Below are 26,846 nucleotides of genomic sequence, written 5' to 3' on the forward strand. Positions count from 1 at the left end.
CAATTTATTTTTTGTTTTCTCATTACTTCCAGGCCATTGATCCTAGTTTTTAAACTCATGATCATGTAGAAAAGTTACACGACTTACATGGCCCCCCCTGCTGACCTGGACTACCCTGTGCCTGATCAATCTGTTGCTCAGCCAGTAGCCCTTGAATTCAAGAAATCTAAGATAACTGCAGTATTTTACCTTACCTTCTCTGGTTTCCCAGTTACATGTTGGTCTTACCTGTACTCCTCCCAGCTGTTTGTAGCAGACAGTCCAACGACATGGATGGCGTTAGAAATTGTGAATGCTTTGTGCAGCTTGACACTGGGTAAATCAGATCAAGTGGTCGCTCAAAGCAAATCCAGGTCATGTTTTTGTTGTACTGATCTACAACAGTGAGTCCGGTCATAAGAACATTGCGCCTCTCTTTTGATGACAATCATCTGCATCTGTCCCAAAGTTGTACCCTATGGACACTGGAGGCCATCAGAACCACCGTATTGTTTTGTCACTTTATCACTGTAGCATGTGATGGTTTCTGGACAACCATTCTGGATGTTCCTCCGCCTCTTTCTTGTAGCTTTTGACTATGTGACATTGTTGACTTGGACTATGCAGAGAGTCTGTTGTTCACAAGAGTCCTTGTAACCGAATAGCTATTTGTTTTAAGGATAGCCAATAATGGGATGGGGTGAACTACGTGCCAATGTACGGGTGTCTTCTTCTTGGAAGAGATTGTGCCATTGGAACTACTGCATTGCTACACCTTCCCAATTGCACATCATTAAATGTTTTGATGCATTTTATAGACCTCAAAATCCAGAAGCAGCTCAATTGTGACTGGGAAGCAGAAAGACTTTCTGCCCAGTGGGATTTGGCTGTCCTGGACAACCTGACAAACAGGACATTGGCTTGTGAATGACTGACCTGTTCGTTTACACAGTCAATCCTGGGTCTTGGCAGATTGAAGCAGTCTTTTGCACTATATGTAGGACGGTTCTCAGCTTTTGTGTCTGTGTTCTCAAGTAAGAAAAGAGACAAACTTCCATTTACAGATGTTAATAAGAATAAATGTACCAATAAAGCGGTTGTGAAGAATACTTGATTTTCAGACAACAAACACATCCACTCTGATCATACTCCAACCTTCACTGTCTCTGAATCAACAGTGAACAGTCATCATTGGTAGAGAGTACATGAAACAAATCATCTCTTTCTACCCACTTCATGCTCAAGAAGGAGTATCAGCAACTCATCATCGTGGTAAGCGAGACCATACAGTGTAGAAACACATTTCTCAAGTCAATAACTTTAGAAATGATCCCTGAAAGTATAGTCTTAACTTTTCTCTGCTCCTACCCACCTACTAGTCTGAACGCCGTACCCTTCTCAGTGACAGTACAGACTACACCTGGAGCTCAATACATGCAATTGAAGTAGATCCTGAGGGCCAGAAGAAAAAAATGTTTTGAAATTTTGATATTTTTGATAACTGAAGTATTGAAGATGAGGCAAACACGTAGCAAAATTCTTTCCCTGATCTTATTTAATAAGGTTTTATGAAACGTCTCTTACAGTGGACATTGGGTCTTGCTGGCTATAAAGCTATGGCTCATGTGATGAGCTTTTAACACTGATCAATTTATTTTTCGTTTTCTCATTACTTCCAGGCCATTGATCCTAGTTTTTAAACTCATGATCATGTAGAAAAGTTACACGACTTACATGGCCCCCCCTGCTGACCTGGACTACCCTGTGCCTGATCAATCTGTTGCTCAGCCAGTAGCCCTTGAATTCAAGAAATCTAAGATAACTGCAGTATTTTAACTTACCTTCTCTGGTTTCCCAGTTACATGTTGGTCTTACCTGTACTCCTCCCAGCTGTTTGTAGCAGACAGTCCAACGACATGGATGGCGTTAGAAATTGTGAATGCTTTGTGCAGCTTGACACTGGGTAAATCAGATCAAGTGGTCGCTCAAAGCAAATCCAGGTCATGTTTTTGTTGTACTGATCTACAACAGTGAGTCCGGTCATAAGAACATGGCGCCTCTCTTTTGATGACAATCATCTGCATCTGTCCCAAAGTTGTACCCTACGGACACTGGAGGCCATCAGAACCACCGTATTGTTTTGTCACTTTATCACTGCTAGCATGTGATGGTTTCTGGACAACCATTCTGGATGTTCCTCCGCCTCTTTCTTGTAGCTTTTGATTATGTGACATTGTTGACTTAGGACTATGCAGAGAGTCTGTTGTTCACAAGAGTCCTTGTAACCGAATAGCTATTTGTTTTAAGGATAGCCAATAATGGGATGGGGTGAACTACGTGCCAATGTACGGGTGTCTTCTTCTTGGAAGAGATTGTGCCATTGGAACTACTGCATTGCTACACCTTCCCAATTGCACATCATTAAATGTTTTGATGCATTTTATAGACCTCAAAATCCAGAAGCAGCTCAATTGTGACTGGGAAGCAGAAATACTTTCTGCCCAGTGGGATTTGGCTGTCCTGGACAACCTGACAAACAGGACATTGGCTTGTGAATGACTGACCTGTTCGTTTACACAGTCAATCCTGGGTCTTGGCAGATTGAAGCAGTCTTTTGCACTATATGTAGGACGGTTCTCAGCTTTTGTGTCTGTGTTCTCAAGTAAGAAAAGAGACAAACTTCCATTTACAGATGTTAATAAGAATAAATGTACCAATAAAGTAGTTGTGAAGAATACTTGATTTTCAGACAACAAACACATCCACTCTGATCATACTCCAACCTTCACTGTCTCTGAATCAACAGTGAACAGTCATCATTGGTAGAGAGTACATGAAACAAATCATCTCTTTCTACCCACTTCATGCTCAAGAAGGAGTATCAGCAACTCATCATCGTGGTAAGCGAGACCATACAGTGTAGAAACACATTTCTCAAGTCAATAACTTTAGAAATGATCCCTGAAAGTATAGTCTTAACTTTTCTCTGCTCCTACCCACCTACTAGTCTGAACGCCGTACCCTTCTCAGTGACAGTACAGACTACACCTGGAGCTCAATACATGCAATTGAAGTAGATCCTGAGGGCCAGAAGAAAAAAATGTTTTGAAATTTTGATATTTTTGATAACTGAAGTATTGAAGATGAGGCAAACACGTAGCAAAATTCTTTCCCTGATCTTATTTAATAAGGTTTTATGAAACGTCTCTTACAGTGGACATTGGGTCTTGCTGGCTATAAAGCTATGGCTCATGTGATGAGCTTTTAACACTGATCAATTTATTTTTCGTTTTCTCATTACTTCCAGGCCATTGATCCTAGTTTTTAAACTCATGATCATGTAGAAAAGTTACACGACTTACATGGCCCCCCCTGCTGACCTGGACTACCCTGTGCCTGATCAATCTGTTGCTCAGCCAGTAGCCCTTGAATTCAAGAAATCTAAGATAACTGCAGTATTTTACCTTACCTTCTCTGGTTTCCCAGTTACATGTTGGTCTTACCTGTACTCCTCCCAGCTGTTTGTAGCAGACAGTCCAACGACATGGATGGCGTTAGAAATTGTGAATGCTTTGTGCAGCTTGACACTGGGTAAATCAGATCAAGTGGTCGCTCAAAGCAAATCCAGGTCATGTTTTTGTTGTACTGATCTACAACAGTGAGTCCGGTCATAAGAACATGGCGCCTCTCTTTTGATGACAATCATCTGCATCTGTCCCAAAGTTGTACCCTACGGACACTGGAGGCCATCAGAACCACCGTATTGTTTTGTCACTTTATCACTGTAGCATGTGATGGTTTCTGGACAACCATTCTGGATGTTCCTCCGCCTCTTTCTTGTAGCTTTTGATTATGTGACATTGTTGACTTGGACTATGCAGAGAGTCTGTTGTTCACAAGAGTCCTTGTAACCGAATAGCTATTTGTTTTAAGGATAGCCAATAATGGGATGGGGTGAACTACGTGCCAATGTACGGGTGTCTTCTTCTTGGAAGAGATTGTGCCATTGGAACTACTGCATTGCTACACCTTCCCAATTGCACATCATTAAATGTTTTGATGCATTTTATAGACCTCAAAATCCAGAAGCAGCTCAATTGTGACTGGGAAGCAGAAATACTTTCTGCCCAGTGGGATTTGGCTGTCCTGGACAACCTGACAAACAGGACATTGGCTTGTGAATGACTGACCTGTTCGTTTACACAGTCAATCCTGGGTCTTGGCAGATTGAAGCAGTCTTTTGCACTATATGTAGGACGGTTCTCAGCTTTTGTGTCTGTGTTCTCAAGTAAGAAAAGAGACAAACTTCCATTTACAGATGTTAATAAGAATAAATGTACCAATAAAGCAGGTTGTGAAGAATACTTGATTTTCAGACAACAAACACATCCACTCTGATCATACTCCAACCTTCACTGTCTCTGAATCAACAGTGAACAGTCATCATTGGTAGAGAGTACATGAAACAAATCATCTCTTTCTACCCACTTCATGCTCAAGAAGGAGTATCAGCAACTCATCATCGTGGTAAGCGAGACCATACAGTGTAGAAACACATTTCTCAAGTCAATAACTTTAGAAATGATCCCTGAAAGTATAGTCTTAACTTTTCTCTGCTCCTACCCACCTACTAGTCTGAACGCCGTACCCTTCTCAGTGACAGTACAGACTACACCTGGAGCTCAATACATGCAATTGAAGTAGATCCTGAGGGCCAGAAGAAAAAAATGTTTTGAAATTTTGATATTTTTGATAACTGAAGTATTGAAGATGAGGCAAACACGTAGCAAAATTCTTTCCCTGATCTTATTTAATAAGGTTTTATGAAACGTCTCTTACAGTGGACATTGGGTCTTGCTGGCTATAAAGCTATGGCTCATGTGATGAGCTTTTAACACTGATCAATTTATTTTTCGTTTTCTCATTACTTCCAGGCCATTGATCCTAGTTTTTAAATTAATGATCATGTAGAAAAGTTACACGACTTACATGGCCCCCCCTGCTGACCTGGACTACCCTGTGCCTGATCAATCTGTTGCTCAGCCAGTAGCCCTTGAATTCAAGAAATCTAAGATAACTGCAGTATTTTAACTTACCGTCTCTGGTTTCCCAGTTACATGTTGGTCTTACCTGTACTCCTCCCAGCTGTTTGTAGCAGACAGTCCAACGACATGGATGGCGTTAGAAATTGTGAATGCTTTGTGCAGCTTGACACTGGGTAAATCAGATCAAGTGGTCGCTCAAAGCAAATCCAGGGGTCCGTTCTTCGTACGTTGCTTAAAACATCCGAGATCAAATGAGACATCCAAGATGATTTCATCCGGCTAATCATGATCCGGCTAATTGGGTTCTTCGAACACACCTGTTGTTTACGATTAGTATGGCTGGATTGAGTTATCTGAGACAACTGCGCGTTCATGCGTTTGTTTAAAAGGGGAAATGTATCGATAGTAGAAACATTGATCAGCAACACTGCTATTGGCTGGTCAGCATGGCTAAAGAACGGCCACAGTTTTTCTCCCAAGCAGAACACGAGCTTTTAATGGAAGGTTATGCCGAATTTGAGTCATTAATTAAAACACCTCAAAATCTGTTAAAGCCAGCAGAGAGGGCCGGCAAAAAGCAGCAGACAAATTAATGCGTAAATACTGTCCATGGTAGATGTTTCTATCACTTTCTACAGCATGAATTTTTGCATTTTAATAATTTGATATTATTTATTACAACAGTGAGTCCGGTCATAAGAACATGGCGCCTCTCTTTTGATGACAATCATCTGCATCTGTCCCAAAGTTGTACCCTACGGACACTGGAGGCCATCAGAACCACCGTATTGTTTTGTCACTTTATCACTGTAGCATGTGATGGTTTCTGGACAACCATTCTGGATGTTCCTCCGCCTCTTTCTTGTAGCTTTTGACTATGTGACATTGTTGACTTGGACTATGCAGAGAGTCTGTTGTTCACAAGAGTCCTTGTAAACGAATAGCTATTTGTTTTAAGGATAGCCAATAATGGGATGGGGTGAACTACGTGCCAATGTACGGGTGTCTTCTTCTTGGAAGAGATTGTGCCATTGGAACTACTGCATTGCTACACCTTCCCAATTGCACATCATTAAATGTTTTGATGCATTTTATAGACCTCAAAATCCAGAAGCAGCTCAATTGTGACTGGGAAGCAGAAATACTTTCTGCCCAGTGGGATTTGGCTGTCCTGGACAACCTGACAAACAGGACATTGGCTTGTGAATGACTGACCTGTTCGTTTACACAGTCAATCCTGGGTCTTGGCAGATTGAAGCAGTCTTTTGCACTATATGTAGGACGGTTCTCAGCTTTTGTGTCTGTGTTCTCAAGTAAGAAAAGAGACAAACTTCCATTTACAGATGTTAATAAGAATAAATGTACCAATAAAGCGGTTGTGAAGAATACTTGATTTTCAGACAACAAACACATCCACTCTGATCATACTCCAACCTTCACTGTCTCTGAATCAACAGTGAACAGTCATCATTGGTAGAGAGTACATGAAACAAATCATCTCTTTCTACCCACTTCATGCTCAAGAAGGAGTATCAGCAACTCATCATCGTGGTAAGCGATGGTTTGAAAGGAGAAAAATGTGACTAAGGCTACGATCACACTGCAGGTCTTAATGCTCAATTCCGATTTTTTTTGTGAAATCGGATTTTTTTGCCTGTCCGTTCACATTTTCAAGTATATGCGACTTGTATGTAATCTCCTATGTGAACTGCATTCATACACCTAAGTGTCCCGCATGCGCAGTAGAGGATGCGATGACGTCATAGATAGCAAGTGTGCTCATTGTTTGCGGAAGTAAACATGTATCGTAATGCTGCAGCGTATCTTGCGTTCTTTACGTTATTCTCCAACCTGAGCAAGCACATTACCAACGCAATCTTTTTAAGATGATCGAAAAGTATGAGAGCCAAGTTTTAGTGATGTGAGCGGCTTTACCGATACAGACTTCATTCATAAGAATTCTTAAAAACACATCTTCGGCGACAATAGTAGAGAGTAAACGCGTTGCAGTGGGACTGTTTTGACTTGCAACAGGTGCTTGTTACCACACAATAGTCAACCTCTTTTTTTTTTTTTAGCCAACCTCTTTGGTATAGCCAGGTCCACCGTTAGTGACGTTTGTCAAGTATCAATGACGTACAGGTCGGATTAATGCGACCCGGCCGTACAGACACAGGTCGCATTTGAAAAGATCAGATACGTATCGGATTCAGGACCACATATCCAAGCGACCTGGGTCGCATTTGAAAAAATCTGATCTTTGTTGTTCAGACTGTCATGAAAAGGTCAGATCCAGGTTGTATATGGGCAAAAAAATCTGAATTGGGTCACTTCAGGCTGCAGTGTGAACGTAGCCTAAGCCTACGTTCACACTGCAGGGAAATCCAACCAAAGTCCGATCTTTTGCCCATATGCGACCCATGTGTCTTTTTCACTGCAGTGTGAATGGCCCAATTCTGGTCTTCCCGCCCCCAAGATAAAAGAAAAAAAAAAGTCGGATTTGTGCCACTTATATGTGGTACTAATTCGGAAACAACTCGGAAATTTTTCAGTGTCCTCAGTCTGAACCGTCATGTCACATTTTATCCATCTTTCACATCACCCTCTTGACTCTCACTATACATACACACACATACTGGTAGCAGTTAGTGCTCCCTAAAAAAACGTTATTAATAGCATTGCTGCTTTCTTCTTACCTGTCTTCATCTTGGTATGATGTGGTCTTAATATTGTCAGCTCCCATTGTTGAACAGCTTTCTAATAATAACAAGGAGAGATGCTAGCCGGCATCCGCGGTTTTTTTTATTATTTATTTTCTTTTAACGTTTTTTTTAAACAAAACTTTATTGTAAGGCTCTAGAGTGGTTTAAATCCTATCTCTCTGGAAGCTCGTTTAGTGTTTTTGGAAACATGTTCATGTCCGACTCAAAATACCTGCTATGTCGGGTACCACAGTGCTCTGTCTTGGGACCTGTTATTTTTCTTTTATATATTTTCACCCTCTTGGACAGATAATCAGGCAGTTCCCTGATGTATCGTATCATTTCTATGCTGATGACATTCAGCTCTATTGTTCCTTTAAGCCTACTGAATATTTTAAGATGTCGTGCTTGATCAAGTGTTAATGATATTAAACAGTGGCTCTGTGACAACTACTTGCAGGTAAACAATGGAACGGAAACACTCATCATTGCCCCTCAGAACCAAATAACCAAATTTTAGTCTTTACTTTTAGAGCCCTGAGTGGCCAAGCTCCAGTTAATATCACCAACCTCATACAAGCATATTCCCCATCTCGTAGTTTGAGATCCTCCAGTCAAAGGCTGTTAATGATTCCATAAAATAATTTCAGGACCAGAGGGAATCGGTCTTTTAAAGCTGTGGCCCCCAGACTGTGGAATCAATCGCTTTATCTTTGCGCTGTCTCGACTCTGTTCACTCTTTTAAGAAGCAGTTGAAGACCCACTTGTTCCGACTGGCTTTTAACTAGTTTTTAACTAGTTTTATGCTAATGTTGCATTTATACTGTTTCATGTTTTCATATTTTTATTTTGTGTTGTTATATGGTTGTTTTTATTGTGAAGCACTTTGTGGTTTTTATCCTGTGAAAGGTGCTCTATAAATAAAGTTTACTTACTTAAAGTTTTCTTCTGGAAACAATTACATTCATCATTACTTCTGTAAACAGTGCGCTACTATGTGATGTTTCTTTCTGTCATCCATGCATGCGGGTTGTTTTGCGGCCTTCCTGAACCATTCAGACAGAATTGGTCGTCTGATGACTGTCACATTTAATAGTGATGTGAACAGCCACCTCAAAAAAATCGAAATTGAGCATCAAGACCTGCAGTGTGAATGTAGCCTAAGACAATGGTGTCCAAATTTTTCAGCTATTGGGCCAAAATTGTTAAATCGAAAGCGCTTGAAGGCCAAAAAACAAATAACATAACCAAAAATATTAACCCTGCCTACCAAAATATGATAATTTTAAGAAAAGTATGGTAAACTTTGTTAGCTTATTTTGTCAAATGAATTCCAATCAGTTTTTAATGCACCAAAGTCTGAATTTTGAGTAAAAGTTGTGCTATGTACTATGAAATTAAAGCAAATGTAAAAAGTGTGTCCCTGAGCAAGATCCTTAACCCTTTACTCCCCCTGCGCTGCACAGTGGCAGCCTACTGCTTCCCAAGGAGATGGGTTAAATGCAGAGAACAAATTTCAATGGAATGTATGTTGCAGTGACAATAAAGATGATTATGATGATTATTATTATTAATAGACAAATGTCTTGTGTTGTACTGAACATCCAATTTAGCATTCAATCGTAAGATTTCAACTTGTCTATAATAAATTTACCACAATTAAAATTATACGTTTCCATCTGCATAGAGTCGCCAGCGGTAAATCGTTCTTGAAATTCAGTTGGATGGCTGCAAAAAAATCAGCACAGGGACCCCTGGGCCGCACTTTGGACACCCTTGGACTAAGACATTGTTAATAGAGAGGACAGATTGTTTATAGGGAATGTTACTTCCATCCTGGGTGACAAGTGATAATGATTGTGGTTAATTTTGCAGTAAATTTCTTACTCCTTTAATGAGGGTGGTGTGCGAGAACACAGCTTTAATTCGCCACTGATGACACACATTGACTTGTTCAATGTGTGTGCGTTCAATGTGTGCCGCTACCTCTAGGTTTTTGATCAACAACAGCGTTGTTTATTTTTATTAGTTTTATTCGCCAAATGCCGCCATTAAAATTTAGAATTCCCTTGGCAAGAAATACACACTTCTTATGTCCTGCCATTGCCGTGGTGAATTGCATTATTCGGAGCAGGTCTATAAGTGTTGAGTCATTTTTGACTTATTAGTTCAAAGAACGACACATTCAAATGAACGAACGAACTAGTCTATCTTCCCCGGAATATTTATTTTCTAAACTGGTTAAATTTACATTATTACATTATTATGCAAAGGAGAGCTGATTCTAGTGTATTCCAACGGTATTGTATTTATTTTGTTGCTCTGATCTCCTGTATTTCTGAAGCTGTTGCTTTTTTTTTTTTTTTTTGGAAGTTAAGTGCAAATGTGCATTTGATAAAATTTTGACTTTTTCTAAAGTATTTTGTTTTACACATACCTTAAAAATTAAGGCAATATAAGTCGTGGCCTCCTTCGGGGTTAAGAAGGGATCATTTATTTCCCGGTCTGTTCAGCAACCCGAACGTCTTTCTACAACTAATACAGTGGAAATATGGTTCACAATAAACTCTGAAGTTACGTGTATTTGACCATACAGCTTCACGTAGGTTTATACAGAGCCATAGAGCTTTCAACCTCTATGGCACTGACACTTCTTTTAACATTTTGCACTACCACTCTGATCATACTCTCACCCTCGCTACTCCCGAGGAAGCAGTGAACGGTCATCAATTGTTAAGAGCCCATGAATAAATTCATCACTCTATACTAGTTTCGCGCTCAGGTAAGAGTATCAATACCTCTTCATCGTGGTTAGCGAGACCACACAATTTAGAAACACATTTCTCAAGTCATAAACTATAGAAATGATCCCTGAAAGTATAGTCTTAACTAGTCATTTCTCCTCCCCACCCATTACTATTACCGTCATACACTTCTCAGTGACGGTGCAGATCACAGCTGGATCCGTACATGCGACTTAAAGTAGACTGATGATCACACATACCGACATTAAACCCACATATCAAAATCTTAACAGTTACGTTTACAAGATTTAATTGTATTTAAAGTTTTAAAGCAACCGGTAGATAAAGCAACCGGTAGATAAATATTATGTGTTTAAGTATAAATTATATTTCACATCTCCAGTTTCCACCATTAGCTACATATTACACGCAACATAAGTGCTATGTCAATTGTATTCTATACTTAAAATTACACAAACATTAATAAGAAGTATAAACTGTATTGTATTACCCATCATGCATTGCTGATCCGTCCTCCGCCTCTGATTGGCTGTCTGGGGGACACGCTGGAAACAACAACGGGGAAAACGTCTATGCGACGTTTAAATCAACACTCCTGGATAGATATAAAACGTTTTGAGAAAATAGCTAAACGAAAGTCCGGTTGCCTCCGATTCAAGGCTGTTTGCTGTTTAAAGGACAACAGAAATTGTTCTTAGTACGTCTGAATCCAAGAGTGAGATGACATTTATCAGACTTTGCAACTGAGATACTGTGAAGTAAATGTCCATTGAGTAGAAAACTAATTCTGTAGCATTATTATGACCCCTTTTCCTTGGAGAAAAACTCAACCTGTTGGACTTATGCTGCAGCTCCTCAGCTTACCTGAATTCTTGAAAACGAGCTTAAAATGCTACAATCTTCATGGTGTCTGAAACTCACACCTGGTTTATACCTTGCTGATTCTCCCTGATAACGAAACAGAGCTTTGATCAATAATTAGATCTCAAAGTCTGACTTCGATAAATTATCTGTCTTAATTCAGAAGTACGCTTAAAGTTCCTTTTCGGTCAAATTTGTTGCTGTTGTCTTTTTAGCGCAATACTAATTAGCTACTACTAATCGATTGCGCATAATTAAATATTCTAATTAAATTTCAACTTTTACTCACTATGTAAAATACGTTATTTCTGAGATTTGCACATGGAAAGTCAAAACAACTAACTCTTTAGGGCATGTTTATGTTCTGTTTGGTGTCACTCTGCAAGCTGTTCTAAGTTTAACTTTTGAAAGGATGCAGAAGCTATAAGTGTTAATAATTAAGACTATAACTAATTAAATACTGAAAATTTTACAAAACATACCAATAACTTTTAAGGAACAGCCAGAGCTACCGTTTTACATTGTCAAACATCAGCTTCAACATGTTTAAAACACTATAGGGAAAACATACACAGAAAAAACATCAGCCTCCTCATGTTTAATTATGGTTTCATATGACCGGTTAGGCCAACATTCTGTCTTATTTTTTTGTAAAAGTTCAATATTGGTTTGACAAAATTTGAGTAACCAAGTACGGGCTATTAAATTAAATTAAATTAAATTAAATTAAATTAAATTAAATTAAATTAAATTTAATTTAACTTAATTTAATTTAATTTAAAGCGTCCACCGCCCTCTTCTGGTGGAACGGTGCAACGTTCACGCTCATAGGGACGAACGTTTATTTTTTTATTTTATTTTTAAAACTTCAAAACACTGAAAACAACACATAATCCACGTGATTTAATAAAGTAATATGTAGATGACTTTCGTTTTCTCGACCTCTCTTGATATTTTGTTTAGGCTGACGTCACTACCGGGGATCGCCACGTGCTCGCAACCAGGAAGTAAGTTCTTTGAACTCAGGCATGTGTTTCTTCTCTTTCTCTGCCTTCGCTGCTGTCAGCGGGTTTTCCTTTGGGTTTAAGATTATTCCAAACATATCGAAAATAATAAAGAGTTACCAGTGTGACGGTGACAACATAAGACTGTCTTTTACCACGCACCCCAAACTCTTGCACCCGTGTTGATCCACAAACAACAATCCTTAACGGGAAGTTTGCTACGAAACAACAGAGATACCTAGATATTTCCGCGTAAAATAAGGTATTATTTTATACAGGTTATCGCAATCCCCCAGAAATGTATGAGACCGAACCGGATGGGGTCTCAGAGCTGATGGATCTGCTGCACATAGACCTGGAGGCTGATGGAGTGGAAGAAAAAGCAGCAGGGGGAGACCATGCACCGTGTTCCGTGAGTAGGACAGATGAAGCAGCTCCTCCAGACATGCAAGTGGGCATTTGCAGCTTTTTATTGGGGTGTCTTTCAAATCCAGCCATGGCCAAAAGTCTTTGGCATTGATGCAAACTTGCATTGCTTTTGGGTGGTTGTGCAGAGTGAGCAAATTCATGCGAATGTATTGCATGCAGTTTTATTATCTTAAAGAGATGATTTCGTGGTGAAAAAAAAAGACTACTACTGTGTTTTGCACAAGATCATCAACTAACCTCATTTCAAAAGTAATGTCATATTTCCATTGTTCTGATTAGGAGGTTTAAACATTGCTTTGCCTCAAAATGTTCTCACATGTAAGAAAATCGCAGCTGAAATATGTTTATCAAGATCTTCAAGGTGAAAGGTTCAGTTGAAGTAAAGGAGGCTGTGGAGTGTCCCAAGAGTTTCCAGCAATCCCCAACCTACTGATGCTTGTTGCTCGCTCAGCAGTTGGAGGATTTGGCCGCAGCAGTCAGGTGCAAAAAGGTTTATCTTCATGGAGAGCTGCACATTTAGCTTAGATATTTATCATATGCACAGAAGCCAGTTAAATCATTATCAACTCTAATAATAATAATAATAATAATAATAATAATAATTAATCCCAATCGGTCAGTTTGGTCCAGGGAGTGCTAACTTCACATGAATTTTATTATTTCCTTGTAAAATTCTTCATAGGAAAAACACAAGTTATCCTTTAAAAACAAGCCTTAAAAATGTTTCAGCTCTTAGAATCACCACCAAACCCTGTCGCCATTACTGTGCTCAGACAAGAGAATGATCTTGAACATCAACATATTTCAGATACACTATTCCTTTTTTTAAATATGCAGTTGCAACAGATGAGCACGATCTAAAACAATCTAAAGGATCCTGTTTACTCTTTACTGAAAAGCATCAAAATGTTTTTACGACGATGCTGCAGAAACGTTCTAAACCTGAAGCTGCAGTGATGTGTTTTTTTTTTAATGGCTTCTAAAATATTCTTCTTTCACTGAACACTTTCATTATTTTTCTTTTACTACAGCTTTTATGATTGCTGTATCCTTAAAAAAAAAAAAAAAAAAGCTCTTTACATTGTCTTGTAAAAGTATTCACACCCCTTGAACTTTTTTCTGATTTTGTCACATTACAACCCCAAACGTTTAATGTCTCATGCTGGGATTTCATGAGATAAGATAAGATAAGATAAGATAAGATAGTCTTTATTGATCTCACAATGGAGAAATTCACTCGTCACATCGGCTCATACAAGAAGGTGCAGAGTAGGGAAGGTGCATTCAGTTATATACAGTGAATCTTCATATATACAATGGGTCAAAAAGAATACCAAAAAATACAAAAAAGGAAATAGGAATGGGCATATGATGTCTCATTTACATTCTTAGTGGTCTATATATATATATATATATATATATATATATATATATATATATATATATATATATATATATATATATATATATATATATATATAATGTATAAACATATCTATATACTTAAATATATACATATATCTATGCGCCTACATACATACGTACCTACGCGTATATATGTGCATATACATTGTATACATTTGTACATACATACATACATGTGTGCTGACTTATGTTCAGGTGTTGGTAGCAGCAGAAGTCACTACATCAGGATTATTGCACGGGTTGACCAACACACAGTAGCTCATGTGGGTGAGGTGGAAGAAAAGGAGGCACGGTTCCCAAAGGGGATTTTATGTTATGATTTTATGTAAGTAGGGGATCCCTACTTACATTTATTTTCTTCCTTTTTTTTTTTTTTTTTTTGGTTTCATGAGCAGAAGAACGTGCTGAGGAAGCAGCGGCACTGGGAGAGGCAGCTGGCTGCGAAGAAGAGCAGACGGAGAGAAGAAAAGCAGAGGAGGAGGTTGAATCGTGCCCAGGAGGCGGGTAAAGACCGGAAGAGAACGTCGAAGGATCGTAATCTAATTCGACATTTTTTTTGTAACCCTGTCTCATTTTCACAACGATGCTGACGCAGACCCTGCTGCGTTAACTAAGCGAGTCATGAAGGCGATCACCAGAGAGCGTTTGAACGAGGCTCGATCCACAGGTGTCAGACTCTGTGTGGACCTCAGCATGACGGACTGCATGTCGGACAAGGTGGGTGGCGGATCTTCCTCTGTGCTGAGACACATGCTGCAGAAGTGAAGGTTAAAAAAAGACCCGACGTCCTTCCTTGTCGCTCAGGAGATAAGCCGACTGGCGGGCCAGTTAAGACGGCTGTATGGGTCTAACAAAAAGGCGACCCGGCCATTTCACCTCTTCCTAACAGACCTGAGAGAGGACGGTCGACTTTACCGGGAGTGCGTTCGAATGAATGACGGCTTCCTCGGCTACACTGTGATTATCGTTTCCTGATTATCATACTTTGATTAGGCCATTTCCAAAAGTTTCAGAAAAGCTCTGTAGTCCCTGAGTAAAATAACATTCAAAGTTTCTGCTATGTTTTATATGCCATGGTTCTTTAATTCATGCTAGTTTCCTTGTTGTCTCACTGTCGCTCACTTCTTTTATGCCTTTTTGATTCTAGATGGAAATAACGGAGGAAAGCTGTCTAGATCTGTTCCCTTCAGAAACTATTGTGTACCTCACCCCAGATGCTCAAGAAGGTCTGGCAAATTTCAGTTGGTTTCTTACATATGCAGATGCAGCTCAGTAAATTAAAATATCATTGAAGAGTCTATCTATCTATCTATCTATCTATCTATCTATCTATCTATCTATCTATCTATCTATCTATCTATCTATCTATCTATCTATCTATCTATCTATCTATCTATCTATCTATCTATCTATCTATCTATCTATCTATCTCGTGTAATATTATTTTCTGCCTTTACATTTGCTGTTAACCATAATTCACGAAATTAACAGAAGTAGACAGTTAAAGTATACATGTCTGTATAATGAATATATATAAAATATGAGTTTCACATTTGAAATAAATTATGCAAATAATAATTTTAATGATTCTCAACATTATTAGGATGCATCAGTCTTAAGTTTAACTTTAGAGGTCCGGATCTTTGTACCTGAAAAATCTTTTATAACATCTTTTGGCCACATGAGGGCGCAATCAGTCCATATTTTTCTCACTATCTGAAAACCAAAAATGTGTAAATAAGTCAGTAAATGCTGATTTATTAATGTAATATTTTAGATAAAGCTGGAAACGAATCTAATAAAGTAACTAATTTCTAGTCATTTAAATGTTTCTATAATTTATTAGATGCATAAATGCCAAAAAGGATTATTCCCAGTTTATGTTCATTGCATTTTTTAAAGCAAATATGATTATTCAAGTATTCATTTTATCATTAAATTAAGTATATTCTTGTGTTTCACAGACCATGACTTGATTTAATCTCCGGCCTACACATCACAGACAGCGAGCTGTGCCGATTCTGTTAGAGGAGAGATGCTTTTGTGATTTGACGATAGTTACAGATTTGACTATTTCATAATGGAGTTTAGTACCAAAACGTGAAATGAACTCATAATGAATTCAAGTTTTAAGTGTGTATTTACGCATCAAATGTTTATTTAACTAAGATCATTTTGTCTCTCAGCAGTACACCCAGGAAAATGTAAATGTAATGAAAGTGTGATGGGAAATGTTGAAAAGAAAGACTGAAAACCTGCAGAGCACACAGGATATGTTCATGTCCGCATTGTTTTATCATTTATCACAGCTTTGGAGACAGTGGATCCTGACAAAGTTTACGTCCTTGGAGGTCTTGTGGATGAAAGTATCCAGAAGGTAACATGACACAGACTTTCACTATCGGCACATTTATTGAGACCGGCTAGGTTATCGTTTGCCTGTTTAATCAGAACATCGCCTTTATCGTCTGGTGTGTCTCATAAACGACAGTCGATTCTCAGCTCTGTCGTCTTTGTGCTGCAGAAGCTGAGCCTTTCCAGAGCCACAGAACTGAGCGTCCACACTGCCAGGCTCCCTATAGACGAGTACATGGTGAAGAAAAACAACGCCAAGAATTTCCACTCCAAGATCCTCGCCGTCAATCAAGGCAAGCGATGACGACATATTTTAAGTCTTTTTTTTTTTTTTTTTTTTTATCCTTTGTGTTGAATATTGTCTCTTTGTCCGCAGTGTTTGACATCTTGTTGATGTTCTCGGAGACCGGCAGCTGGACACAAGCACTGCAGACGTGGTTTCCTGGAGGAAAGGGTTATGTCATCTCACCAGGAAACTCGACACGTCTTCCTGATGCGACGCAGACTCAAATGGAGAAGCAACAAATGAATGAATTAGCATCGGGTTTTATTCCAGAGGTTCACACGGAAGGACAATCGGCTGCAGAGAATCCTGATGCACCATGATGTCTCCATGCTTTATGGGCTACTTGGCTGAAGGTTTTAAAACGAAGCTCGCATTTAGTCTGTTTTCTGTCTCGTCCGTTTTATCCACGCTGAGACCCAGTAGAAATGGTGGAGCTCAGCCATCTGGATGACAGGTTTAGGTCCAGACTGTTGCTTCTTTTTTTTTCAATTAAAGCTTCTCCTATACTTTCTACATGGGGGGGATTTGCGTTGTTATCTTTAGTTGAGATATTAACCCGATAACGGTGGGAAAGGTTGTTTGTCAGGAGAGATTTTTCCACACAGCAGAAAAATTCGCTGAATAATTTTCAGGACAAGGTGGGCGATCCCTGCTTGAATACTTTTTTTTTTTTTTAGAGCTGTTATAAAGTTTCTCCTGAGGGCTGACGTGCTTTTCAGTCACTCGTGAATTCTGATCAATGCTTCAGGATGTTCCCAGTGTGAGTAAAGGTCTACCCGTCGATCCTGTGGATCAAATCAGATAAACCTGCCAACAAAACAACCTCCTGGCTGCTGAGAAACATGACTGCATCTCAGGGCAGCAACAAAACCTAAAATCCCGAGCCTGTCTAACAAGGTCCTCCGAGAACTTACATCTTTCAACAGTATAATGATGCGCGGCACACTGACATTTACCCAAAACTATTGGCAAAAAGCGGAAAACCCGTAAAAGAGCTGCTGGGCTGATTTTTTTTAAATGAACGACAGACACCAATTTCTTTATTTTTCATGTGACATTGCAAATGGATCTGATTTCAGTTTTATTTAATTAGAATAACCCTTCGCTGTCATTGCAGTGTTGTAAATAATATCCTTTTATTAACAGAGGTAAAATTTATGTCTAATTTCACCTGAAAGAGAATGTTCTGTGTGGATTTCAGCGGGTCTGTTTTTTTTATTTATTTGATTTATGCTGCTAAACCTTCAAATGTCTGTTTATTGGTGAGGTCACTCTGGGCCTTAGGGTGAGGGACTCACAGGCAGAGTCAGTTCCATTGAATCGGTGGAACTGAACTCTTTAAACTCTCATTACTTACCAAGATAAGATGTTCTGAAGCAGAAGCAGAGCTTGTTATCCTCCACTGACACCGTTTTCAGCACAGCAATGTAAAATTCTCACTCAGCACCGCCTTTTGTTTACTCTCGTTATCTACTGCCCCGCTGCAATGAGCATATTCCCAGAAATACTTACAGCCACAGAAATTTTCCATTGTCAGCACATTTGCGCCTGGAGCATAATGGGATTGATGCTGATGAAATATATCAAAAAGTGCAAGTCTGCTGAGCAATACATTAGGGTGTTAAACATGCTAGTTTCTAATGATCCAACAATGGAAACGTGATGAGATGAAACGACTGTGAAACTAAAAGTTGGATTTTCAGTATATCAACCAGTCAGAAAGAAAAGAAATGCCTCCGGAAGTTGAATTTGTAATTTATCAAAACATTACAGTATTTGCTGCAAAGCTACCAAACAAGGCCAACGGTTTTCAGTCTCGCAAATCCGCCATTTTTAATTCTCTGAGTGATTTTGTAGTCCAAGCTCAAGGCGCTGAAGCTACAAATGAATAAGTAAAAGTATTCGATTGTTCACTACCCCGCCCCCCTAGCCTAGCCAGCCAGACTAACTTCCTGCATGTGTATTCAATACACAGCTTGTCAGTCTGAGCAGCCTTAGACTATCCGGTCTAAAACTTAGTGGATTAATCACAGCATGGGAGGCAGGAGTTTCCGAATCATCAATTTTAGGATTAGAATTACCCATGATGCAGCAGCACTTTTTTCTGTAACCATACCAGTCAAGATGGCAGCCACAATGGAGTGATGCTTTAATGATGCCCTGAATGAGCTGGGTGTATCTTTACAAACTCAACAACTGGCTGCTCTAAGAGCTAAATCTGAGCATCTCGCTTGGAGTTTGGGTCACATTCGTAGTTCTCTGATTGGTTCTAAGCTGTTTCTGCTGACCTGTCCCCCAGCATCCTACAAAAATGGCCAAACAACATGGAGTGGACCGCTCTGCGGCCTGGAGGGTGGCAGGGTGTGAAGTGCCTCCTTCACATTTAAAGAGACGGCACCAAAACAAGTTGCTCTCAGACCCACCTCAGAACGGGGGTAAGAGAGAGAATGTGGGGGTAAATTAACGAGGAATTCAGACCAAATCGTTGCAGTTCCGCTTTTTATAAACCACAACTGAATGATTTCAATGTGAAAAGGAGGAACTGAAAAGCCTGATATGTCCCCTTTAACTGGGCAGTGACGTTATAGTTTAATCATCACACAAGATCCAAAGGAATTTGATTGGCTAAAACTGATGAAACTCAGCCTGGAGCTGGAGATATAGGCCTAATAAATGTCCTGCACAATGTACTAAAGTTTAATGAGCTGCAACTGGACAATGAGTTAAACAGTGTCATGTTTTACAACCAAAGACAGGCACACAACTTATTACGTGAAGCAACAAATGACACTTTATTCAAATCTTACATTTAAAACAAAATCTTCACAGCACATTTCTCAGTGAGCTTTCCTCACCTAAAATGCGGTCTGATTTATTGCGGCTGCATGAGAGTTTTAATGAGCTTGTTTAAACAGCCTCAGGAAAAATCAATGCTACATATTTGCTACATACAATGTTTGTATCCAAAAAGTCGTAAAAATGTGAAATACAGAAGCGACTGAAAATAAAATGGTAACAATGAAAAAGTTAAGAAACTGATTTGATGACAAAAGTGAAGTTATACAGCAATAAATGAATTATAATGAGGCTCATGGTTGCAGATATCAGCTGTAATTGCTGGGATTTAAGGATGGGAGCCGAGTCCTCATGCCTTCTTCTTGGGAGGGGTCGCCTGCTTCTGTGTCTGTCTCTCAAGAACAAACTGGACCAGCTTCTTGACCCAGGCTGACCCGGGGTTGAGACAGACCCTCTCCCCGCTCACCAGACCGGCTCTAAGGGAAGAAAACCATAAAAAAACGACATTCAACTCCATGAACAGAGCAGATCTAAAAAAAAAAGCAATCCTAACCCACTCCAAGTGTTTTGGAGTGGGAGGAAAACGCAGACACGCCGAGTAGTTCACGGATTTCCTCAAAGCGCACGCCTTACGTGTTAAACCAGACGTCCCGTCATTGAACCTAAGTGTGCGACCCACGCTGGCAGATTTATCTGATGTTACCGGAGATCTCTGAGGATTGACGGGTAGACTTTTACTCACACTGGGAACAGGTTTGGAAACAACCTGCAGCATTGATCATATTTCACGAGTGACTCAACAGATTCAACTTTATGGCTTTTTTTTTTTTTTTTAAACTTCCACAGTAAGCCCGTGCAGTTGGGAAAAGTATTTCCCAATCCAGGCCAGTGAGGGCACATCGTGATTTGGTTTTGCATACTTGTATTATAAGAAGCCAGATTCTCATGTGAATCAATGTTAATCTGATCAGAGCCAATAGCAACACGCACTTCTGTGAGTCAAAACAGCTTTTTTTGGTGTAATGTATACATTCTTTACACTGCATACGCTTTACTGCACACTTATCTGCTCCCCTGCTAGAATAAATTCAGCTTTTAATGGAGCATTATTCTCCTTTTATCTATTTCCTAGCCATTTATATGTTCATTTCTAAAGTGAATCAGCTTTTAGGAATTTCTGGTTAGTAATCCACAGCTTTCTGCTTCCCTAGGGTACACGTATAACGTTGACACAGGTGCCTATTTCTGTTAGCCAGGGGCTACTAAAGAGGATGCTGACCAATATTCATCTGAGAAAGGAAGCACAAAGTGGCATCTTGGGATCAGTTTGGGAATGAGGCTCGGAAAAAAACGTGTGGAGTTTGTTAAATGGTCGGACGAGAATTAGATCAAGCCTTTTAGCAACAAATCAGAGTTTGGTGTAAAAACAAAGGATGGATGTGTGGAAAAGCATCTTGTGCCCGCTGTTAAGTACAGTGGAGGATCTGTGGTGCTTTGGGCCTGTTTCTTGTCTAAAGGCTGGAGTGCATGGTACCATGATACGGCCAGAAAACAGAAATGGTTCACCAGACACATACATCACCCTTTTCAACAGTCAAACCCTTCAAGATCTTAGAACAAATGTCTGACTGGCATAAGGGGGTTGGACCATAGCCTCGTGAGACCATCCTGATCTCGCGAGCTTTCAAGGTTTCACTCGCAGATCAGTCTGGCTACTCTCCGTTAAAGAAAATTTGGAGCCGTTCACCAAACGAACGTCCAATCAGCGTTGGCTTTGAGGCGGGTTGAGGTGTGACGCAACGAGAAGCGCGACAGTTCAGCCTAAAGAACATGGCGGCTTCAGCCGATGAAACTAGCGTTAGCGTGGCTATCGAGCAAGTTTTATCGGAATTACAGAGTATTTCTTTGCTGAGCTAACGAGCCTTTACCTGCAGCAGCAAGAGTAGCTTGGCTTGTGGTTGTGTTTTCGTCGTCGCTCTGTTACGAGCGACGACGAATCTGATTGGTTCATTTGGCCCGTCTATCACCAACATTGGCCAATCAGCTAACCAGTATTTTCGCCCCTTCCCAAAATTACTTCAACGGAAGGTTTCCAGATGGATATGCGGAGCAAATCTATCTGGCGGAGTCAGGTAAGTTGGACCATACTATTTGTAGAGGTGTCAATAATTGCAGCACTGCTGATTTTGGTCAAAAACAACTATTTTCTGATATGGGATTTTTGCCTAAAAGGTCCAATTCAAAAAGAAGATCCAATTAATTTAAAATACAGGTTTGATTTTCTAAAACTGTCAGTGGGAGGTAATACAACTGCAATATCTCATGTATTCATTTCAAGTGTTTGAACACATCTTTATCAAATGTGGCTAGCACTGTAACACTCTTTATTAGATTCAGGAGTTTTCATGTCAAAACTATTTATTTAGATTTTTTTTTTTTTTATCTTGACAAAGGCACGTCAAAATTAGACGAAAATTTTGGCTGCTAAAAGTTTATTATGGCCCTTAACTATTCAGATAGTATGTTGGAATCCCCACCTGCAAGAGGATTTCCTCTCCACTGTCGCCTCATGCTTGCTAATCATGATAAAGAATTGCATTAGACAGAAGATTCTGTACGGTGTGCTGCTTTCACTGGATAGATAACATTATCCTAATGGGCCTGAATCTTGATAAAGAAATTAAACTGTACCTCAGTGAACTTTAAACGGATCATTTGCCTCACTGTATTTGAAATGAATGTCGTTGGATTCGTTTGTTTTCATGTAAAGACAAAGACCATTTGTGGAATTATACGGTTTTAATTTCTAACATCAAAATTGAAAATTAAATCCAATCGTCCCTCATTGACTCACATGACTTCTGTTTGGGCACAGTTGGGCCCCTCGGGGAGCAGTTTGATGCTCTTCAGGTTTTCAGGAGGGATGATCCTCGACTCGACCTGCACGCACCGACAGTGCGTGTTCAGATCCCTGCTGATCGGTGGCATTCCTGACATCAACAGAAAATCAGACAAAAAACAGATTTTAAATAAAACAAACAGAACTGGTGAGCTTTTTAAATTATTATTTTTTCGTACTTTTTATCTGAACTTTTACAAATCATTGATGAGTCTAGACTGAAATAGTGTGATTACCTGTGGGTCATGAAAAGGGTCGCAAATAGATGTGTTTTGTTTGAGGACTGATAATTTGCAGAACTAAATGAAAACCTGCTCTAAAAGCCTACAGAACCTTGCAATAGAACTGGCACCTCTGACTTTTTCAAATTTTTTATTACATATACAAACTGTAACCTAAGTAAGCAAGGGGTTTAAGTTGTGCAGAGGTATGATTTTGTCTTTTGCTACTATTGGAGCTCTACCAGCTTTTTTTTTTACCCACAGACTGGCATTATTGCTCATTCTACTTTGCCTTTGAAAATAGTTCAAGCTCAGTCATATTGGATGGAAAACATCTGTGAAACACAATTTTCAAGGCTCGCTACAGATTCTCCCCTGGATTTAGGTCTGGACTTTGACTGGGCCATTCCTTTGATCTAAACTACAGGCTTAATGTCGTGGGGCACAAGTCGCTAAAAACAGCACAACCATCCGGGGAGCTGCATCTAAACTTTTATTTTATGTCATTGTTTTTCCTTTTTAATCACACCTGCATTTAAATAGATTTAAAAATGACAATGAATGCCACGCGTTCATCGGCACATTTTTCACATTTTTCATGTGGACCGAAAGTGAAATGCTGTTGCACTAACCCATCTTCTAACCTTTTGAGTCTGTTTTCCTCTGGCTGCATATCAGTAGGATTGAAATAAACTAGCACCTCCTAAATCAAAGCTCAGCAATTCCTGCTTTTAACGGCATGTTTCATCACCTCCAACCGCTTGTGAAATTCTACAAAACTGCTCTGCTTCCTCTCTTTCTCCTTCAGCTGGCTTCCTGCCGATTTACAAATCGAATACTAAAAGTCACGATGAATTAACACAGTTCCACTTTCCCCGTAAATACTGACGCGTTTTGTGAAGCAGCTCGTGACGAAACGCCATCGTGGTTTCAAACGCTCATGCTGGAGTAAGACTCGGATACACAAAGGTCAGATTCACATGGAGGTGATCTCAAGGTTGTAATGGACACACATCTGAAATGGTCATTTAATTCAACCCTTTGCAGGGAGTTCTTGTGTATAAATATGTTAAGCCCTGAAAATTCCTAATTTTGTATTTTTAAGCTCATGAACAAAATATCAAATTCAGCGTCCTGTAAACCTTTAGCTAAAATGTTTAATTAGCAGATTTGTTTGGGAAAAAAACAGAAATATGGACATAAATTTGCAACAATAAAAATCTTTTCAGGTGTCACATCAGTAGAAAGAGGAGATATGATTGATGAACAGACGTCCCTAAAACTGATTTCTATTACATGTTAAAATCTTTCCTATTTACCACATCGTGCAATAAGAAAATAAATGTCTAAGAGGTTGCTGGTTGTTCCAAATAAGGTTTTATGAAGGTAAATTCCTTTTCATGTTGTCATACAGTAGTGAGTTAAACCTAGAATAACAAAGCTGGCCTAATTCTGGACCTTCAATAGTTTTGCTGCTCTTACCGTCGGTGAGCGCCACCAGGGTCCCGAGCACAAGCAGAACGCACAGCTTCATCTTCTTCCACCGGATGCTTTTGTTGGGTTCTCAGTCAAAGACAAACAGACAAACTGTGTACACTGCAACCCTATCTCATTACTCCAGTATTTATACATACAGTGATCATGTGCTCATTTTGAAATGTGAGCAAATCCCAGTATGGTGTATGTGTGTGGTTTCACTTTGGTGCGTTCACATGTGCAGCAGCAGGCAGTCATGGGACGGTGGGTTCAGGGAACGACCGAAGGCCCCGCTGAGGTTAAGACACGGCGCGCCTGTGGCCAACAGACCCAGAAATGAGTCAGGCAGATGTTAGCATGTTTGTGCGATCGATCAGACAACAGCTTCTCCTCTCTCATCTGCTTCTCGTGGATCTGGAGAATTCACCTCTGTTCACCCGGATCCCAGAAAACAGCACGATCATCAGATCCAGTTTTGTGAACATTTTGTTTATCTGCCTCCACAGTATGAAACTGAAGTTGTTATTGTTGGAAGGTGTTTTTTGCTGGGGGGTTTCTTGTATTATTACACAAATAATACAGTAAACTAGTCACCACGTGCTACAGTTAGTTTCGTTCCTTGATTGCTAAATGGCTCAGTTGTTTTTAATTGTAATTTTTTTTCAGCTAAATGAATTAATTTAAAATAAACATTCTTGTTTTGGCACATTTTCCAGTGTTAGTTCAGGATTCTTGATGTAAGATTACATTAAGAGGCTGTAAACAGTTACTATATTACATGCAGTAACAGTGGATAATGCTCTTGTTGTCTTCATTTAGCATCAGATGCTGACAACAAGTCCAAGGTGGCCGAATTTCAAAGTGGAAATGCCCTCTCCAAAAACGATATTTTATTAACTTTTACACTAGGGCCACATAATATCAGGAAAATATGTGTATACCAGTGCTATAGCTGAAAATTCATGCAAATTTTCCTGGGTCTTTTCTGCTTTTTACCGCTACACAAAGTCCCAACGTCTCATTGGAGCTCTTTAGCTTCTCAGCCGCCACAACATTATTCATCAGGTGTAAGCGTTACGGACAGTTAAAGTAGCTATAAGTAAGATGTTCACAGTAAAATAAGTCTAAATCATTGTCATTTACATTGGCTTACAACCAGGTCACGTGACTAACAAGTTTCCCCCAGCAAAAAAAGAAAAGAACATGGCAGCCGTTGCCCGTGGAAGAGTAAACATTTAAGCAAAAACAATTACGTTTATATGCATTTTAGATTTATTGGCCTGAGCATACACTACAAGGGACGAGTTACACATTCTTAAGCACTTCTCACAATTAGTCTGACCTTTGTCAAATTATAAAAATTCAAATTGATAATAAAACAAAGATCAGGTGTAGGTTCTTTAGCCAGAAAATTACTCAGCCATGATGCATGCTTACATGGACCCAGAACAAAACATCAAAACTTGTATATATAGAGCCAAGAAATGGAATTTGCAGAACTGAATGTTAGCTCATTGACCTGCTACGAGTGGGAATAAAACACTGAGAAGAATAAAGAATAGTGATTTTTCAGCACACCAGTTATGCTTATGAATATGTTGTTCTGCAAACTAATTCCTCTATGCTGCCTTTGTGTGACATAGAAAAAAGGTTGACTGTGATTTCTTGTAAGGGACAATTGTATCTAGTAAAAACCAATTCACAATTAAATGTACAATAAAATGCTATCTCCTTGATTGAATTAATAAAAAAACACAAAAGATAACTTTTGATTAACTGAAAATAGTGTTTTAGCACAACCCAGATCATTATCAAACACTTTTTAGCTGAAAACGAAGAATGATGCATCTCTCTGGTCCTCTGCCATGAAGATTATTTCCTGCATCCTAAAGATATATCTTTCATTATCCGTTCCTCCGCTACAGGTGAGTTTTAGGCATGGGCCACACTTTTATCCACCTGTCAATGTTCCTGTTTTTCAAGCACACACAGAGCACAACATGCCGTCATGGCCAGGTTACAGAACTGGATAAAAAAAATCCCCCCTGAATTCACCATATTCATTAAGAAACACTGCGGTGGCAGCATCATGCTGTGAGGATGCTTCTCTACAGCATAAAAGCTGTAGAACTATGGAAGAAGTTTGCTGTGGAATAAAATGTATTCAAGCATTTTTAACATAAATAAACCTATTTTCACTTACATTTGTTTTGAAAATTAAGTATTTATCATTCTAATATTATTGAACAATGATATTTCCACCCATAATTCTCACTAGAGGTGTAGTGCGAAGTTAAGATGAAGTAAATTCTGTTATTTTCCAGCTGAACTCAGTGATTATGCATTTAACTGATGATTATTAGACAGACAACAGACAGAGGGATGATTATTCAGACAGAGTGAAACCACATCCAGCCTCAGCGGTAAAAGCTGTTATGATCATTGTGGTTTCACTTAAGAGGCGTTTGCTCCCACATGATTACAGGCATGTGTCCTTCAGCAAGTGTTCGGGCCATAAAAGAGGAACTAAAGTGGGTGAAAAAAAAATCCTGAACACCACATGACTGAAAGGAATTAAATGATATATCACAGGATGACTCAGC

The 26,846-nt window shown here is 39.4% G+C and overlaps 2 protein-coding genes, 4 non-coding genes and 1 pseudogene across 6 annotated transcripts in view; 1 reads left to right on the forward strand and 6 right to left on the reverse strand.

The window, feature by feature from the left end:
- trmt10b (tRNA methyltransferase 10B) overlaps positions 1–17,364 on the forward strand; it is a 65,757-nt gene extending 48,393 nt beyond the window's left edge. Inside the window, exons 2-10 of the mRNA XM_036146328.1 lie at positions 12,316–12,359; positions 12,635–12,768; positions 14,606–14,714; positions 14,806–14,927; positions 15,015–15,167; positions 15,358–15,436; positions 16,520–16,587; positions 16,735–16,858; positions 16,942–17,364. Coding sequence (XP_036002221.1) covers positions 12,655–12,768; positions 14,606–14,714; positions 14,806–14,927; positions 15,015–15,167; positions 15,358–15,436; positions 16,520–16,587; positions 16,735–16,858; positions 16,942–17,171 — 999 coding nt within the window. The 5' untranslated portion in view covers positions 12,316–12,359; positions 12,635–12,654 and the 3' untranslated portion in view covers positions 17,172–17,364. The remainder of the gene's footprint in view (positions 1–12,315; positions 12,360–12,634; positions 12,769–14,605; positions 14,715–14,805; positions 14,928–15,014; positions 15,168–15,357; positions 15,437–16,519; positions 16,588–16,734; positions 16,859–16,941) is intronic.
- On the reverse strand, positions 1,113–1,328 carry LOC118565966. The gene has a single exon (XR_004932715.1). It is a non-coding gene; the product is annotated as a small nucleolar RNA U3 (small nucleolar RNA).
- On the reverse strand, positions 2,741–2,956 carry LOC118565967. The gene has a single exon (XR_004932716.1). It is a non-coding gene; the product is annotated as a small nucleolar RNA U3 (small nucleolar RNA).
- Positions 4,368–4,583, reverse strand: LOC118565968. Its single transcript, XR_004932717.1, has one exon. It is a non-coding gene; the product is annotated as a small nucleolar RNA U3 (small nucleolar RNA).
- On the reverse strand, positions 6,437–6,635 carry LOC118565971 (annotated as a pseudogene).
- LOC118565953 lies at positions 10,398–10,613 on the reverse strand. Its single transcript, XR_004932702.1, has one exon. It is a non-coding gene; the product is annotated as a small nucleolar RNA U3 (small nucleolar RNA).
- A 2,170-nt stretch (positions 17,365–19,534) lies between the features above and the next one.
- On the reverse strand, positions 19,535–24,378 carry cxcl19 (chemokine (C-X-C motif) ligand 19). Its single transcript, XM_012858179.3, has 3 exons — positions 24,250–24,378; positions 22,502–22,637; positions 19,535–20,123 (listed from the first exon to the last, which is right to left on the reverse strand). The coding sequence occupies exons 1-3, from the start codon at positions 24,299–24,301 to the stop codon at positions 19,997–19,999; spliced, it is 315 nt and encodes a 104-aa protein (XP_012713633.1). The 5' UTR covers positions 24,302–24,378; the 3' UTR covers positions 19,535–19,996.
- Between the last annotated feature and the right edge of the window lie 2,468 nt (positions 24,379–26,846).

The sequence above is a fragment of the Fundulus heteroclitus genome, chromosome 14, assembly GCF_011125445.2.
Source record: "Fundulus heteroclitus isolate FHET01 chromosome 14, MU-UCD_Fhet_4.1, whole genome shotgun sequence".
Lineage (NCBI taxonomy): Eukaryota > Metazoa > Chordata > Actinopteri > Cyprinodontiformes > Fundulidae > Fundulus > Fundulus heteroclitus.